General features: G+C 32.7%; 1 protein-coding gene across 1 annotated transcript in view; it reads right to left on the bottom strand.

Annotated features, from left to right (window-relative positions):
• CEP350 (centrosomal protein 350) overlaps positions 1-15,426 on the bottom strand; it is a 159,567-nt gene that overhangs the window by 37,850 nt on the left and 106,291 nt on the right. Inside the window, exons 28-29 of the mRNA XM_069480283.1 lie at positions 7,975-8,174; positions 919-1,130 (exon numbers count right to left, since the gene is read on the bottom strand). Coding sequence (XP_069336384.1) covers positions 919-1,130; positions 7,975-8,174 — 412 coding nt within the window. The remainder of the gene's footprint in view (positions 1-918; positions 1,131-7,974; positions 8,175-15,426) is intronic.

Genomic DNA, 15,426 nt, shown 5'->3' with positions numbered 1-15,426 from the left:
CCTTCCCTTCGCTGCAGGCTCACCTGGACTTGCAGTGGACTTTTGCTTTGGAGGCATGGTCATATGGATAAACACAGACTCAAAAAATCAAATAAAAATGTTAAGATGAAAGTGATGCACGTGTGTAAGCAACTGTATAAACAATGAGACTGGCTGCTGGAGTAAAGATGCTGTGCCCAAGAACTGCTTATGCCATGCGGGTTTGTTCACATGTGTGGAAGAAACTAGTTCCCAAATTATTACTTTAATTAATTATAAAGTCTCCTTATGGGGAGCCTTGGAGCCTGTTTGTAAGTACGGAACACCATTAAGTTGGTTGTCTGTAGCCCAGGGACTGCCTATACTTTATAAAATCAAGTTAAAGAAACAGTTAAGTTTCTATCTTGAGTTTCTACCAGATAGTTTTTTTTCTATGAAGTACAGAATTAAGGACATGTAAAAAAAAATCTTAATTCTAATAATGACCATTATTCTAACTTATAATCAATAACCATTTCAGATCTGCCTTAAAGAGATGAAACCATTACTTTTATTTTTACTATGAGTTACATAATAGTTATTAACTAAATTATAGTAAAGTTACTCTGGTGTGGTTTAAGATCTTATTGTTTCTGTTATGTGACAAAACACAAATTTCAAAAAAAACTTGCGTTCTTCCTATAAATTATCTTTACTAAAGACTAGAAGTTCCCATCTCCTCAATATTAATAGACTTGAAGCATATAATTTTATAACTGCCACTAAAGCTATAATTTGTATATTTATAAATCTACACTAGTCAATGGAAAGTTTTATCTCTATTCAAATGTTATATTCTGATTTTACAAGTATGGGTGATAATGCTGTCATTAACAGCAAAAAATAACTGCTAATAATATACTTTTTTCTAAAGAATCTTTAAGATACACATTAACTTACATGTTTACTAGGAGAGGTAGAAGATTCTAGTTCCTGTGAAAAAACCATTTCTTCGGTAAGTATACTGTGATCTGGACTCCCTGGCTGCTCCTGCACTATAGATTCAGATGGTATATATTCAACAGCAGGACTGCCCAATTCTTCTGGAATAGAGCTTTCACTGTTTAGATGAGAGTAGAAAGGTACTGAAGATTCCTCTTCACTTGCTATTTCTAGAAAGGAAGGGTGAAAACAAGAAAAAATACACAATCTTGGTCAATGGGAAAATGAAACTATTAACACTTTACATTTGTTTTTAGCATATTTTCACTATTTGCATTTAGCTATAATTTCTTCATAATGCCACTTAACATTTACTACAAAGTCTGTCAGTCTAAGAATTTTGGCTGATGTCAAGTGAAGGAAGATATCTACCACACATAATCAGCAATGATAGTGACTGACAATCCAGTTCCTGTGAAAAAACCATTTCTGCAGTAAGTATACTGTGATCTGGACTTGCTGGCTGCTGCTGCACTATAGATTCAGACAGTATATATTCAAGAGCAAGACTGCCCAATTCCTGCCCAGTACCTCTGTGCTACTTAAATCCAATGCTCCCAATTCCTTCTCGACTTCCTTGGCATTGTCACATCTCTGATAACCAGGGTCAACCCTTTTACCACCCAGCAGGAAAGCGTGAGGATGCAGAGCAGTTATTATCTCATATATTCCTTTAGGAGTAGAAATTGGTCCAAACAATTTGGAATTACTTGGAAAAGATGATAACCCATACTCTACAATAACACTCTTAGCATGCAGCTTAGTCTCCAGTCATCTCAAAGATTTTGTGAACCACTGAATATCCTTTAATAAGTTACTTTTTTGCTTAGTCAGAATCAGCTTTATCTATGGCAGCAACGTACTTAATGAGTACACTATCATTCATTTTATTATAATGTATTTTTTCTTGACTTTTTTCTCTCTTTATATCAGTTTACCTTATTAACTATTCTTAAGCTATATTTGGTGAGATTAAAAATTATACTAAATTGCTTGTCGGCCTTTTGGCTAAGATCAAGTGTAAACGTTATACTGAAACAGCCTTTGTTTTATCACATTTATCCAACACTTTCCACAATTAAGTAAGCAAACAGTTCTTAACAAATACAGGCTTGAACAGTGAAAGCTATTCTTGATTTGCCTTCTAGCCAAAGTCAGAAATGTTTTCTCTTTCTATTATAGTCCATTATGAAATCTGAAAAGTTGAGTCCTGTACCACCAGAACAAATGAGTCTCTTTTCCAGGTCCTCTTAAATTTCCTCCCAAGATGGAGAAATCTGTATGTAGCAGGATGTTGAGGCTGCAGATGAGGACGAGAAAGCTGACACACAAGTAAGCCTCTGCTGAATAAACTAAAAAGAAATTATTGAGGAAAAGAGGATGACTACAAATAAACTGTATCTATTGTGTCATTGGTTTTCTTTATGCATCACTTTGGCATGTATAGCTAGATAATAATGTCATTTAGTTTTGCATGGTTTTGAATTTTCTATAAAAGGAATCAAACTGCCTGTAGTCTTCTATGATTTGTTTTTAGTTCTTGTATGTTGATTTGTATAGCTGTTATTTTTCATCTTCATTGAGCATGATATAATATGTAAATATACCACCATTCATCTATCTGTTCTGCTTACAAATAAGTGATTTTTTTCCTACTATTTAAAATATTGCTTCTATGAACAATGTCATATTTATCTCCTAGTATAGCTAGCTAGCTATAGATATATATTTATCTATAGATATCTGTATGTATATAGGTCCATATCTATATGCATATGCCTATATCTATATATCTATTTATACCTCTGTATTCCGTATCTATCTATCTATCTAGGAGTACTCTACACCAGTGGCTTTCAGACTTACTTTAACCATAATATTTATCTTCAATGTTTTCTATTCTATTCCAACTTTAAACAATGCTGACTGCAACCTAGTTCATGGTGCCTCTAATGTTCTCAAACAGTAGTTTGAGAACTGACAGAAGTTCTCAAACATTTTGGCCTCAGGACCCCTTTATACTCTTAAAAATGATTGACGACCCCAAAGAACTTTAATTTACATGGTTATAGATATAGTTATATGTATCAATATTTACCATACTAGAAATTAAAACTGAAAAACCCTTTAATAATTTATTTTTTAAAAAAGTAATAAACCCATATGTTAACATAAATAACATTTTTTAAAATTTAAAATAACCACATTTTCCATAAAAGTTCGGTGAAAGGAGAGAAACTGTTTAACATTTTAACAAAAATCTTTAATGTGTGGCTTAACAGAAGACAGCTGGATTCTCATATCTGCTTCTGTGTTTAATCTGTGGCAATATATTGTTTTGGCTGAAGAACATGTAGAAAATTTGGCCTCAAAGAGATGATATGTAGTTAGAAAAGGGAAGAGTATTCAGATAGTCTTTACAGATAATTGTGGACATTCTTTTCTAATGCTACACTAAAACTTGACAAGTGGTAGTTGCTTCAATATTAGCTGTGATGTGGAATATGAAACCATATCAATGAACTATCCATTCATCTATCTCGTACTTTGAATGGATCATTTACAAACCATGTGTGATTTTGTAAATCATCATTTGGAAAATACTGGTTCACCAAGTCATGAAGATCTTCCAAAATGCTCACATATTTCATTACAGAATATAAAAAGATCACTTAGGTTAATATCACCACCCATCATATCAGAAAGTCTTAGAAATTTTGGAAAGCTGTAAAGATTGTGGTGGGGGAAATAGCACTTCCAAAATCCTAATTTTCACTTGAAAGCTTGAATTTTATCACGGGGTAATAAATACTATTAGTTTTCCTTGAAGAGTTAGGGTTGCTTCACTTATTTCTGAGAAACTGTATGCAAAATACTCAGGTCTGAATAAACCACAGTTTGTCAGTCACTTAAGCAAAAATGATGGTCCATGAAAAAAAAAATGGCTAGTTCAATTTGCAATCCAAACTAACACATTAAGCGCTTTTCTTCAAGACAATTATCATGCTTCAGCCGATGCAAGAGCTTTATGCATATGTTCTATGTTGTCACACAATATTAAAGAGATATATACTCATAGGTAGAGATTTAATAAAATTAATGTTTTTAAATGCTTATTCAAGGGCATTCTTCCATAAAAGTGGCATGTCTTTGTTGTGGGTGCAGGGTGGTGAGGAATACGTCTACTGGAATAGTTTGGTGCCACTGCCTTGATTCATATTAAGGCACCGGCAGTTTTATTTGCTTTTGCACTATCAATGTAATGTCAACACAAGGCAAAAGGCAAATAATATGTAAGTATTATTACAAAAATAATTTTTGTCTCCTAGATCCCCTGAAAGGATCTCAGAGACTCCACCAGGGTTTCATGGACTATAAGTACCACTGAATAGATGTACACCTGGAATGAAACAGCTGAACTGCTGAATTATAGGACATATGTATCTTCACTTTTATTATTTTTATTATTTATTTTATTGCCAAAATGTCTTCTAATCTAGGTTTAACAATTTACACTTATACCAGAAGTTCTTCATTCCACCTATATATCAACAGGTTTGATGGATATTGTAGTGGCTTGAATGGTAGCCCCAAAAAAGGATTCACATCTTAACCCCTAGAACCTGTGAATGTAATCTTACTTGGAAAAGAGGTCTTTGCAGATGTAATTATTAAATAAATTAAAGATTTCATGCTGAAATCATCCTAGATTATTTGAGTGGGCCCTAAATAAAATAACAAGTCTCCCCATCAGAGACAAGAGAGACATAGAGAAGAAGGCCAGGTGAGACTGGAGTTATGCACACACAAGAAATGCCAATAGCTACCAGAAGCTGGAAGAAAGAATGAATAGATTGCCCTTTATAGCTTTCAAAGGGAATGCAGGTGTACCAACATCTTGATTTTGCATTTCTGGCCTCCAGAACTGAGAGAATACATTTTTGGTTTTTCTTAAGCCACCATGCTTGTGGTAATTTGTTCTAGCAGCCTTAGGATGTGTAATAATACAGGTGGAGCATACCAATCTGAAAATCCAAAATCTGAAATGATCTAAAATCTGAAACTTTTTGAGTGATGACAAAATATGCAAAAGAAATGCTCACTGGAGCATTTTGGATTTCAGAATTTTGGATTTGGGATGCTCAACTGGTAAGTATAATGCAAATATTCCAAAATTTAAAAAAAAAAAATCTGAAACACTTCCGGTCCTAAGCATTTGGAATAAGGAATACTCAACCTGTATTTCTTTATGGTTTTCAAGCCCTGATTACTAATGAAGTTGAGCATCTTTTCATAAACCACTGACTGTGCTTATTGACCATTTGGAGTTCTTCATTTGTGAATTGTCTATTCTTCTAATTTTTACGTGGTTATCATTTTATTATTGATTCATAGGGGTTGCTCATATATTTTTTAAATTTTTATTTAATATTTTTAATTATTATTTTTATTTTTCTTAGACAGGGTCTTGCTCTGTCACCTGGGCTGGAGTGCAGTGGCATGATCATAGTTCACTGCAACATCTAACTCTTGGGTTCCAGTGATCATCCTGGCTCAGCCTCCCAAGTAGCTAGGACTAAAAGTGTGCACCACTATGCCTGGCTAATTTTTCTATTTCTTGTAGAGACAGGGTCTCACTATGTTGCCCAGGCTGGTCTCCAACTCCTGGCCTCAAGTGATCCTCCTGCCTCATCCTCCCAAAGTGCTAGGATTATAGGTATGAGCCATCGTACTCATCCTGCTTATATATTCTTAATACTATTGCTTTGTTAGTCATATGTGTTATAAATATCTTCTCTTATTTTGTTGTTTCATTCTTTGATGTTGTGTTTATGAATAGAAATTCTTAATTTACTGAAGCCAAATTTATTAATCTTTTACTTTACGGTTTTTACTTTGCATAAAATGTTAAAGAAATCTTTCCTTCACTAGGTGCCATAAAAATATTCTCTTATATTGTCTTCTGAAAGTTTCATAGTGTTAATTCTTCACATTACAGCTTTTATTTCCCTCTTGGAACAGATCTTTTATATTGTCAGGTAGGAATCTAACCTCATTTTTTCCTCCCACAAATATTTACCGGAGAATACCTCCTTTTTCTACTGGTCTGCAAAGTTGCTTGTGTTGTAAGTCAGCTTTCCATAGATGCACAGGTCTATTTCTGGGCTGTTTCATAATCTATTTATCTATCTATTTGCAAAATATTATCACTACTGTTTTAATCACTATACCTTTAGAAATCTTGATATCTGGTAAAGTAAGTTCCCACATTTTGTGGTTCATCTTTAGAAGTATCTTTGCTTTTTGGTCCTTTGCTCTTTCATATAAATTTTTAAACGAGCTAGTTAAACCCTACAAAGAAATCTTGATGGGTTTCTGATTTAAATTGTCTTGAATCAACATATTAGTCCAAGGAGATTTAACATCTGACACTGACTCTATCTGTGAATATAGAGTAATGTTCCATTTATTTTAGTTTTCTGTAATGTCTCCCAATAAAATTCTAAATTCTCCTCTATAAAGATCTTGTACATTTTTGGTTAAGCTTATTCCCATGTACTTCATATTTTTGTTTCTATTACATTTTGTTTCCATTTGTATCTTTTTTTAAAAATTAGATTTGTTTAACCAATTTTTGCTGGTCTATAGACATGTAATTGACTTTTGTATTTTGGGGTTTATAATGAGCAACTTTGCTAAACTCATTTATTATATTCTAATAACTGACATGTAAATTTTGGATTTTCTCCATGCATAGCTTTATTAACTGTAAATAATGAGAATTTTGATGCTGCTTCTTACTCCTTATAGCTTTTAATTCTTTTTCTAGATTTAATGAACTTTTCTAGGACCTCCACACAATGCTGAACAGAAGAGGTGAAAATGAGCATTTTTGTTTTATTTCTAAATTCAAAGGAAAAACTTTCTATGTTTTATCATTAAGTATGATATCTGTTATAGGGCTAGTTTTTTATTTTTGTTAATGTATACCCTTTATTGGGTAAAGAAAGTTCCTTTCTGTGGTTACTTTGAGCTGAAGTTTGTTTTATCACAAATGCTTTTTAAATTTAATCAAATGCCTCTTCTGAATCCATTGCGATAGTCATGTAATGTCTCTCCTTTAATTTGTAAAAGGTAATTCACCACATTATCAATTTTTTAATGTGTGCTAAATCCCACTTGGTCATGAAATATTAGATTTGCAAATATAGTTGAATTTGGTGTGCTAGTATTTAATTTAGGATAGGTAAGATTGGCCTTTTCCTTTCTGATACTGTCCTTTTATGGATTTAGTATCAAACTTATATAGTAGCCTCATAAAATGAGTTGAGAAATGTCTCTTTTTTCCATTCTATGGAAAAGTAAAGAATTATAACACTGGATTTTTTTCCCCTCTTGAATGTCTAGTATACTGGTGAAGCCAGAGAAGGTCTCTGTGAAAAGATGTTTAGCTACTGGAGTACAATTTCTTTAATGGTCAAAGAACCAGGAAGTCTCTCTTATCTTTTTTTTTTTTTTTAATTTTTAATTTTTTTCTAGAAATTAAGAAAATTCACTGCAAACTCCAACTCCTGGGCTCTAAGCGATCCTTCTGCCTCAGCCTCCCCGGTAGCTGGGACTACAGGAGCGTGATACAAAGCCCGGCTGTTTTTTTTTCCTTTTTTTTTTTTTTTTTGGTAGAGACAGGGTGAACTCCTGAGCTCAAGCAATTCTCCCACCCCCCGGCCTCCCAGAGTGCTAGGAATACAAGCATGAGCCACCGCTCCCAGCCTCTCTTACTGAGCAAACTTTGGAAAGTTGTATTTTTAAGAAGAATTTGCCATTTCTTCTAAGTTTTCAAGTGTATATTGGCATAAAGTTATTTACAATTTTTTTTTATCTTTCTAATTATGGCATTTGTAGATGTATTACCTTCTTCACCCTTAGGCATTCACATTTTTAAAAGCAATGAAAGAAATCTTTCAATTATGTTAGGCTTTAGTTTGTAGTCTGAACAGAGTTAGTATTTATTACCTTTCTGTTCTGTTCTCTGGTCCTCCAGTTCTTTCTTAGGAGTTTTGGGTTTTATTAATTCTTTGTCCCAGGCAGCCAAAGCTTGTTTTTCCATCTGACGAATTTCTGCTTCTTCTGCATCTAAACGTCGCTTCCATTCTAGGAGCTCCTCTGCATGTTGTCGCCGTTGCATTAGTTTTTGCTCTCGCTTTGTCAGAAACCTATGGTCACACCATGAAGAACAGTGAGAGAACAAACCTATAGGGAGAGATCACTTTGAGAGCCCTACCACTGATCACCTTATCAACAAGCTGTGCAAAAGAAGAACATTCACATTTTCTTTGAAAAAAGTTTGAGATAATAGAAGCTTTCATGAGTCAACTTATTTAGAAAATGAGAAAAATCTATGTTTTACTTATAATGGTTTATAAGATTAGCAAAGGAAAAACAGTGGTAAATGCAGAAAAAAATCTTCAGAAAATCTAGACAATCATAACCGATAAGATTAATGCTTAACTTATATATGCATTTTTCATAGGTTATTCTTTTCTATAACACAAGATGTAAGGAATTTATTTTGAAGGCTCAGACCAGAAAACACACAAAACCCAAAACAACAAAGACCAAAACAACAACAAAAAACAAACCCCAAAGCCCCAAAACAAGCAAGCAAACAAAAAACACGTTCATGTCCCTTTTTCACTTTTATTTTCAAATTCTGTCTAGCTTTGCTTCAGGTCTAGTGAATTTGGTTTCCATTACCTAAGAGATGCAATATCAGGTATAAATCTTTTTTTAATGGAGAGAACACTAAGCATCACGGTTAGATGTATTATGCATATAAACATAACTATTTATTTACTTGAGTAAAAGGATGCCTCAAATTTTTCAATTTAACCTGATCTCTGAACTTAAATAGCCAATCATATCTTAGGCCCAAAGAGTTAGGAGATATTATTCCATTTGGAGGTTACTAAAAAAATTCTCTTCAAATGCAGATGCCACAACTAAATAAAAGGTGGGCTACTCATAATACAGGTGTTATATCTACAGGTAGCTAACCAACAAAAATGCATTCACGCATTCCACAAACACTTACTAAAAAGCACAAGAACTGTCACTCTACTTATTGAGGAATCATCATGTCAAATTAATGTGAAACAAAAGGGTAAAATCTATGTGACATTTGACAAGAGGCTTCCAGGCTATTAAAAAAAAAAAGAGAGAGAGAGAGAGAGGTGGGAAAAAAAAACAAACAAACAAAACAAACAAAAAGAACAGAGCATGCTCTATCAAAGAGTGCACTGAAAAAGGCGCAAAGTTACCTGACCAACTGGTTGTAGATATACAGCTGGAATTTGGGATGAAGGTTGGGAAAACAGACACTGAGAGAGGCCCAGTGATGAGACGTAAAGACAGAGAAGAAGTAGTGAACAGGAGAGCAGTGTCTACAAAATAAGGAGGAAGATTTTAAAACCAAGAGATCAAGAGGCAGAAAGAATGAGGAAGGGAAAGCACAAGAGCTGAGTGAAGAACTTTTAATATGCTTCCTGAATAACATTATAAGCTACTCAGTTAAAGCAAGTGTTATATTCTGTGTGACACAAGAAAACATGTACTTTTATAGATCTTACCAATGATTTCTGAATAAACATGCCTTTCTTCTCAAATATTGCTTAACCATCATCTATATTTTCAGTTAAATTCACTTGTTTGTGAGAAGTATATTGTGGGGCTAAATACGTTCTCAAATAAACTTTAACAGAGAATACAATTATGGCCATGAACCTAGTATAGCAGCAACTCTACATACATACACAATCCTGAGCAAGTGATTTTTATATCTGTACCTTGTCATGTATTTTAAGCTTGAAATAAAATTTTAAAAGTACTACATTTGCCTTATTTAACCTTACCATCACAATGTAGTTTGAAAATAATATAATTTAATAATAATTGATTTATAGAAAAATACCTTGTTCACCTCTATAACATAAAACTTACTGCTAACAGGACCTACTGGAAATATCTTGCGTCATACCTCACAAAGGCCCATTAAATATTAATAATAACATTGAAATATGATACCCATTCTATAAAATATCAGGATACATAATTAAGAATAAAGTAAAAGCTAGTCCCAATAAATACTGACAGTTAAAAAAAATGTTGTGGACAGCTCAATCAATAAGGTTAAAGGTAAGAAAAAATTTCATATTAAAGTTATAAGGGCAGAAAAATAAGCCCACAAATTTTGCTTCTTTTGGAATAGTAAATAGGTCTCGTATATACACATATGGATATATACATACACACATCTATGGATAAACAAGTCTAGTAACAGTTTGGAAAGATTAATTCTCTTTGACAGAGCATGCTCCTGTTCACATGCACACAACAATAACTTGTAGATCAAGGCAACATTTATTGCCTTGGAACGGCAAGGAGTAATATCAATACATCACAGAAGTGAGAAAACCTAGGTATAAATCCAGTCACTCATTTGAATTTTAAAAAGTATGTATAATCTTGCCTACATGTATCTTTAGATAACAGACTATTTTAATGTCTGTTTCTCCACATATAACAAAGTATTTCATCTTCCCTTCATCTACTTACATACGCAGGCACACTCATATCTGGATTGCCTTGATTTTCTGCACTGAAGTTCAAGGAACTTCAGTGAAATTTTTGAGAAATTTGAGTAAGACACTGCAATCTTCCTTGCCATTCTTTATGAATGTATAATAAACTTATTTTGATGCCAATTATCAAAATATTATACAAAGACAAATGTACTTGGCAAAAGGTTCAAAAAAATCTGTTCATAACATTTAAATATCACCCACCCTCTTAAGTGAGTAACTGCTAAATGCATGCATGACCTAGTACAAAAAGTAAAATAATATTGAACCGTGAAATAAGCTGTCAAAATATACAATACATAATTTTTACACAGCCCAATATAGAGAATAATTTTCTCTATTAGAACAAGAACTGAGATTTTTTATTTATAAAGATTAAGCATATTCGAAAGCTCTAGTTAAGCAATGAGATACAAAAGAAATGGCTAACAGAAAATGAAAATAAAATAGCTTAAGAAATAGTGTAAGAAAAGTTTAACTTAAAGTTAGAACTTCCCAGAAACATATGTTCCTTATTTAATATAAAAACATCCTAGAACTAAAGAATGCCCTTTAAAAACGGAATAAAGATTTTTATTCAGATAAAAAAGCAATACTTCACAGTGGAGTTAACAATCCTTCAAGATGCTGCACAGGCAAGAAATAAAATTTGTGAATGAAGGAGACATAAATGCCTACGAATAGAAAATGCTAATAATAGATATAATCTAGTATGGAAATCATTATGTTCCTACAACGAATGTTTGAACTTAAGGAATTAATCAATTCACTTTCAAAGTCCCACTTTCATACTCTAAACTTGTGCTGTACAGCTATTTAACTCCAGTAATCAGCCATCTAGCACTTTTCTAGTTTCAACAAATATTTAGAAGGATCAGTTTCTACTGAAGATAACTTTAAGTCATCAAAGTAGTTTTTAAAAAATCTGAGGCTGAAAGTAGATAAGCTAATGTAACTTTAACTTTAGCTGGCTGAAGTTTAGGGAGCAAGGTTCTAGTTCTAGGCCTGCCATTCTGCTATGTGTGTGACCTGGGGCAAATTACTTAATCTTTGGGGGCCTCCTTTTCTTCATGTGAAACAGGGGGACTATACTCAATGGCTTCCCTAGGAACCCTTCTAGTTACTAATACTTTATGATCCCTTCTCCCACTTTCCTTTATACCTAAACACACTCCTAGACCATGTGACATAAATAAGAATTTTTTCCCACTGAGTTAATACAATTGTGGATTCTATCCCAACAAATTATAAAATCATGCTATAATTTAAAAGAACAAAATTATGATCTAAATTTTAAATGAAACTTCTAAGTCTAAAATCCTTTGATTTTGAAAGATATTAAAATCTTAATAGCGTCACAAAAGATCATCTACAATTCTATATCTGTTTAGGTTATTACTATGCTTCATTATCATTAATTACTCCACTGGTATGCCAAGAGGTTCATGAACCCTCTGGAATTGCATGCAAAACTGTATGCATGTGTATACGCATTTTTCTAAGGCAAGGTCCTGTAACATTCATCTGATATAGAAGCAAATTCAAGATCTCCCCCCAAATGAAGAATCACTGTTCTATTTAGCACTGATCTTGAAGAAAATTGTTGCTGCTTCCTTATATTAATAATTCCTTATGTAATGCTATGCATCCCCAAACTACTGAGACCAGTTACACTAAAACACTACTTTTCACTCTTAAAAAAAAAAAAAACAAAAACTTAATAACTTAAATTATTTTATTCCTTCTGGATCTATAATTCTTTAATTCTATTACTGTTATAAGTAAAAACAAAACACAGTGCTTTAAATTTTTTAATGGATTAATTCTTTCTACCATTTTAGCATCTTTAATAATATTCAAAGAGGAAGATAAATGAGGATATAGATAGCACCAACCTAAAAGAAAATGCAGTTGAGGTCTCTATAGCAAAATCAATTCTATTACTTAAAATTGTCTAATAATTTGCATATACCTACATAAACAAAACACAGTACATTATTCCTGACCTAGAACTGTAGAAAATAAAAACACAGTATCAGACTATCAGGATTTATCCAGCTACTACACTCAGACGAGAACCTTTTCTAAGAAAATTACATTTAATTTAAGGCAATGATATTTAATAAATTATTTTAAATAATTCTAATTGAAATGTCTTCTTTAATGGAATATCAAAAGCCTTCCCTTAAAAATTCTTAATTTTTTAAACTCAGATTAACGGTGAAGATTTTAATATTGATCAGATAATACCATAAATACTTTTAGACAGAGCAATGTCATAAAATATTTATTTGCTTAACTTTTTGATTAATTATTTAAAACCAAGTAAGTTAGTTTTGCTCCTTTAACAGTTTTCTAAGCAAACTGGGAGGTGTAAAGGAATATTTAAGATGTTTCATGATTAAAGGCTTCATTTATCCACACAACCTTGGTCTCCAATGAATGATAAAACCAAAAAATAACTATATACTTTTATTTTGCCGCTTCTTATGCTAGAAAGTACTTCCTAATTCAAAGGTATATTTAGCTGCCTCAGGAGGCTCAGGCAGGAGAATCACTTGAGTCTAGGAGTTCAAATCCATTTTGGGCAACATAGTGAGACCTCATCTCTTTAAAAAAAAAAAAAAAAAAGTATATTTAACACTCAACACTTATCTGCAAAAATTTCCTTTATATACTCCTATGAGGAAAAATTTCTCTTTCTCCTCTGAACTTCCTTAGAAATTGCTCCAGATACTTGACTCTCAATGAACTTGCCACTCATTCTTTTTTCCATCTAGACTCTAAGCTCTTTGAGGGCAGGGTTTATATTTATCTTCATATCCCTCAGAACCTAGCATAGTCACACATTATTTAATAAATAATTGCTAAGGAAGTAAGTGTATAATTAATACATAACATGGAAAAACAAGCTACTGTTAACAAATGAAAGAAAAGTATACCGTGTTCTATTTTAAGTAATGCAACACTTGAAGATGAAGATAACACCATTCTTTCAGTGTTTCATTTGCTCAAAATTTTTCGGATATGGAATTGGCAAAATAACAGGAACAGTCAATTGCATGCTGCTTTTTCATGAATATCTGTTTCATGATTGTAGGCAATTCACTTCTATTATAATGTCCTTCACGGTAATAAACAAAATTCAGATTGCCTTTACCAATAAAACCAAAAACACTGAAGGCTATTCAATCTGTGGCTTAGATCTACTGTGTGTCTTTTGCAAACATGTTTTCATTATTACTATTGTCCTTCATATTTTGATTTTTCTTTTGCTTTTTACTGTACTGAGAAATGAAAATTTTTCATAAAACGGCAACTCAATAAAGAGGTCAAGAAAAGCGATATATTAGAGATATAAATTTTTTATTTTGTTTTGGTTTGGTTTTGGAGGAAAGCAGGGAGAGGAGAGAGAGGAGGAGGAGGAATGGAGCTGGGGTGGAGGGGAGCTCTAGAGATATAAATTTTAACTAAGGCATTGTTGTCTCAGTGAAACTTTACAAAAGGAAATGTTTCACCGTAGCCAAGAATGGTATAATCACTTCAGAAAAATATCTGTTATAAAATTAGAGTTCAGAGAGTTAACAATAAGCAATGACATATAATGAAAAGGTTCCCTCTAAAAGTTAGCTAAACTTATTGAGAAGGATGACTGCTCTTTCACAGGTGTTTTATATCAATAAAAAAGGACTGACTGCCTTTGCAAAACTATGGAACAAATATAGTTCTTGGTCACAAAGTGGCAAAGGTTCAAATGATTTTGTTATTAGGTGTTTAGTGTTTACTGTAGCAAATGACTGCAAAATTAATCAGCTCCCTATTTATTAAGTTGACACTCCAACATCATTGAAGGAGATCTAATTCTAAAGCTTTGGTAACATAAATGGTATTTAAAAGCTAGTTTTCACATTACTTTGTTCCAGAGATCAAAAAATAGTGTAGCATCAAGTGTTGGTGGTATAGTGGTGAGCATAGCTGCTTTCCAAAAAAGAGTGCGTAATAATCTTCCTTTTTAATGTATCACTAATTTTGGAAACTACTCTCACATCCTCAAACTTCAGCACCATCCTCCAAACACTTCTTTGCCATAACTGCCCACAAGCACAACTGCAATTGCCTCAAACAACAGATCAAGAAGATACTGAATGCTCCAAGGGCTATTTTCCTTAACAAATTTCTCAAAAGTCTACTGTGGCAGTTGATAAGGGAAGGTAAAGCAATAATACAAAAATTCTATGTGATTAATATTTTGGAATCTATGACAGTAACTAACAAAATTTGGAATGAAGGCAATAATTCGAAACTTGAATTTGTTATTTAGGATTTTTAAAGCTTTAAGCAAATCTGAAATAAGTACCACAGAAACTGATTGACCCCACAAAGAGACTAGGCTTAGCAGTTTTTCCTACAGATGTGATTAAATTATTAGAATATTCTTACAGACTGGCAATGAAGATCTTAGTGAAATAGAAGAGCAAGGGATCAATGAAGAAATCACTGTCAAACTGTCTTCCCCTCAACACTTACCATTCAAAGACATTTGGAAACAGATATAAAATGTCAAATCAGTGATGAAAATTTATGAGAGATTATTCTAATTTTTAATTCAAAGATCCCTGGAGCAATACACCATGCCTACACAGGCTACTGAAAAATTTTTTCAGGAAAAGAAGAAAGGTAAATTTCAATAAATTCCTATTTGAAGAAGCCATACTTAGTCTATCCCATGGAAATCATCCAAAAGGAATATTCACATATTTGGAAATATTTGGCTTCACCTCCTTTTATTTTTATAAATTTATTTTCATAATCAATTTAGGTATTTTCA

This window comes from Eulemur rufifrons, chromosome 8, assembly GCF_041146395.1.
Source record: "Eulemur rufifrons isolate Redbay chromosome 8, OSU_ERuf_1, whole genome shotgun sequence".
Taxonomy (NCBI): Eukaryota; Metazoa; Chordata; class Mammalia; order Primates; family Lemuridae; genus Eulemur; species Eulemur rufifrons.
Note: the sequence above shows the minus strand (reverse complement) of the source record. Positions and strands in the feature narration are given on the sequence as shown.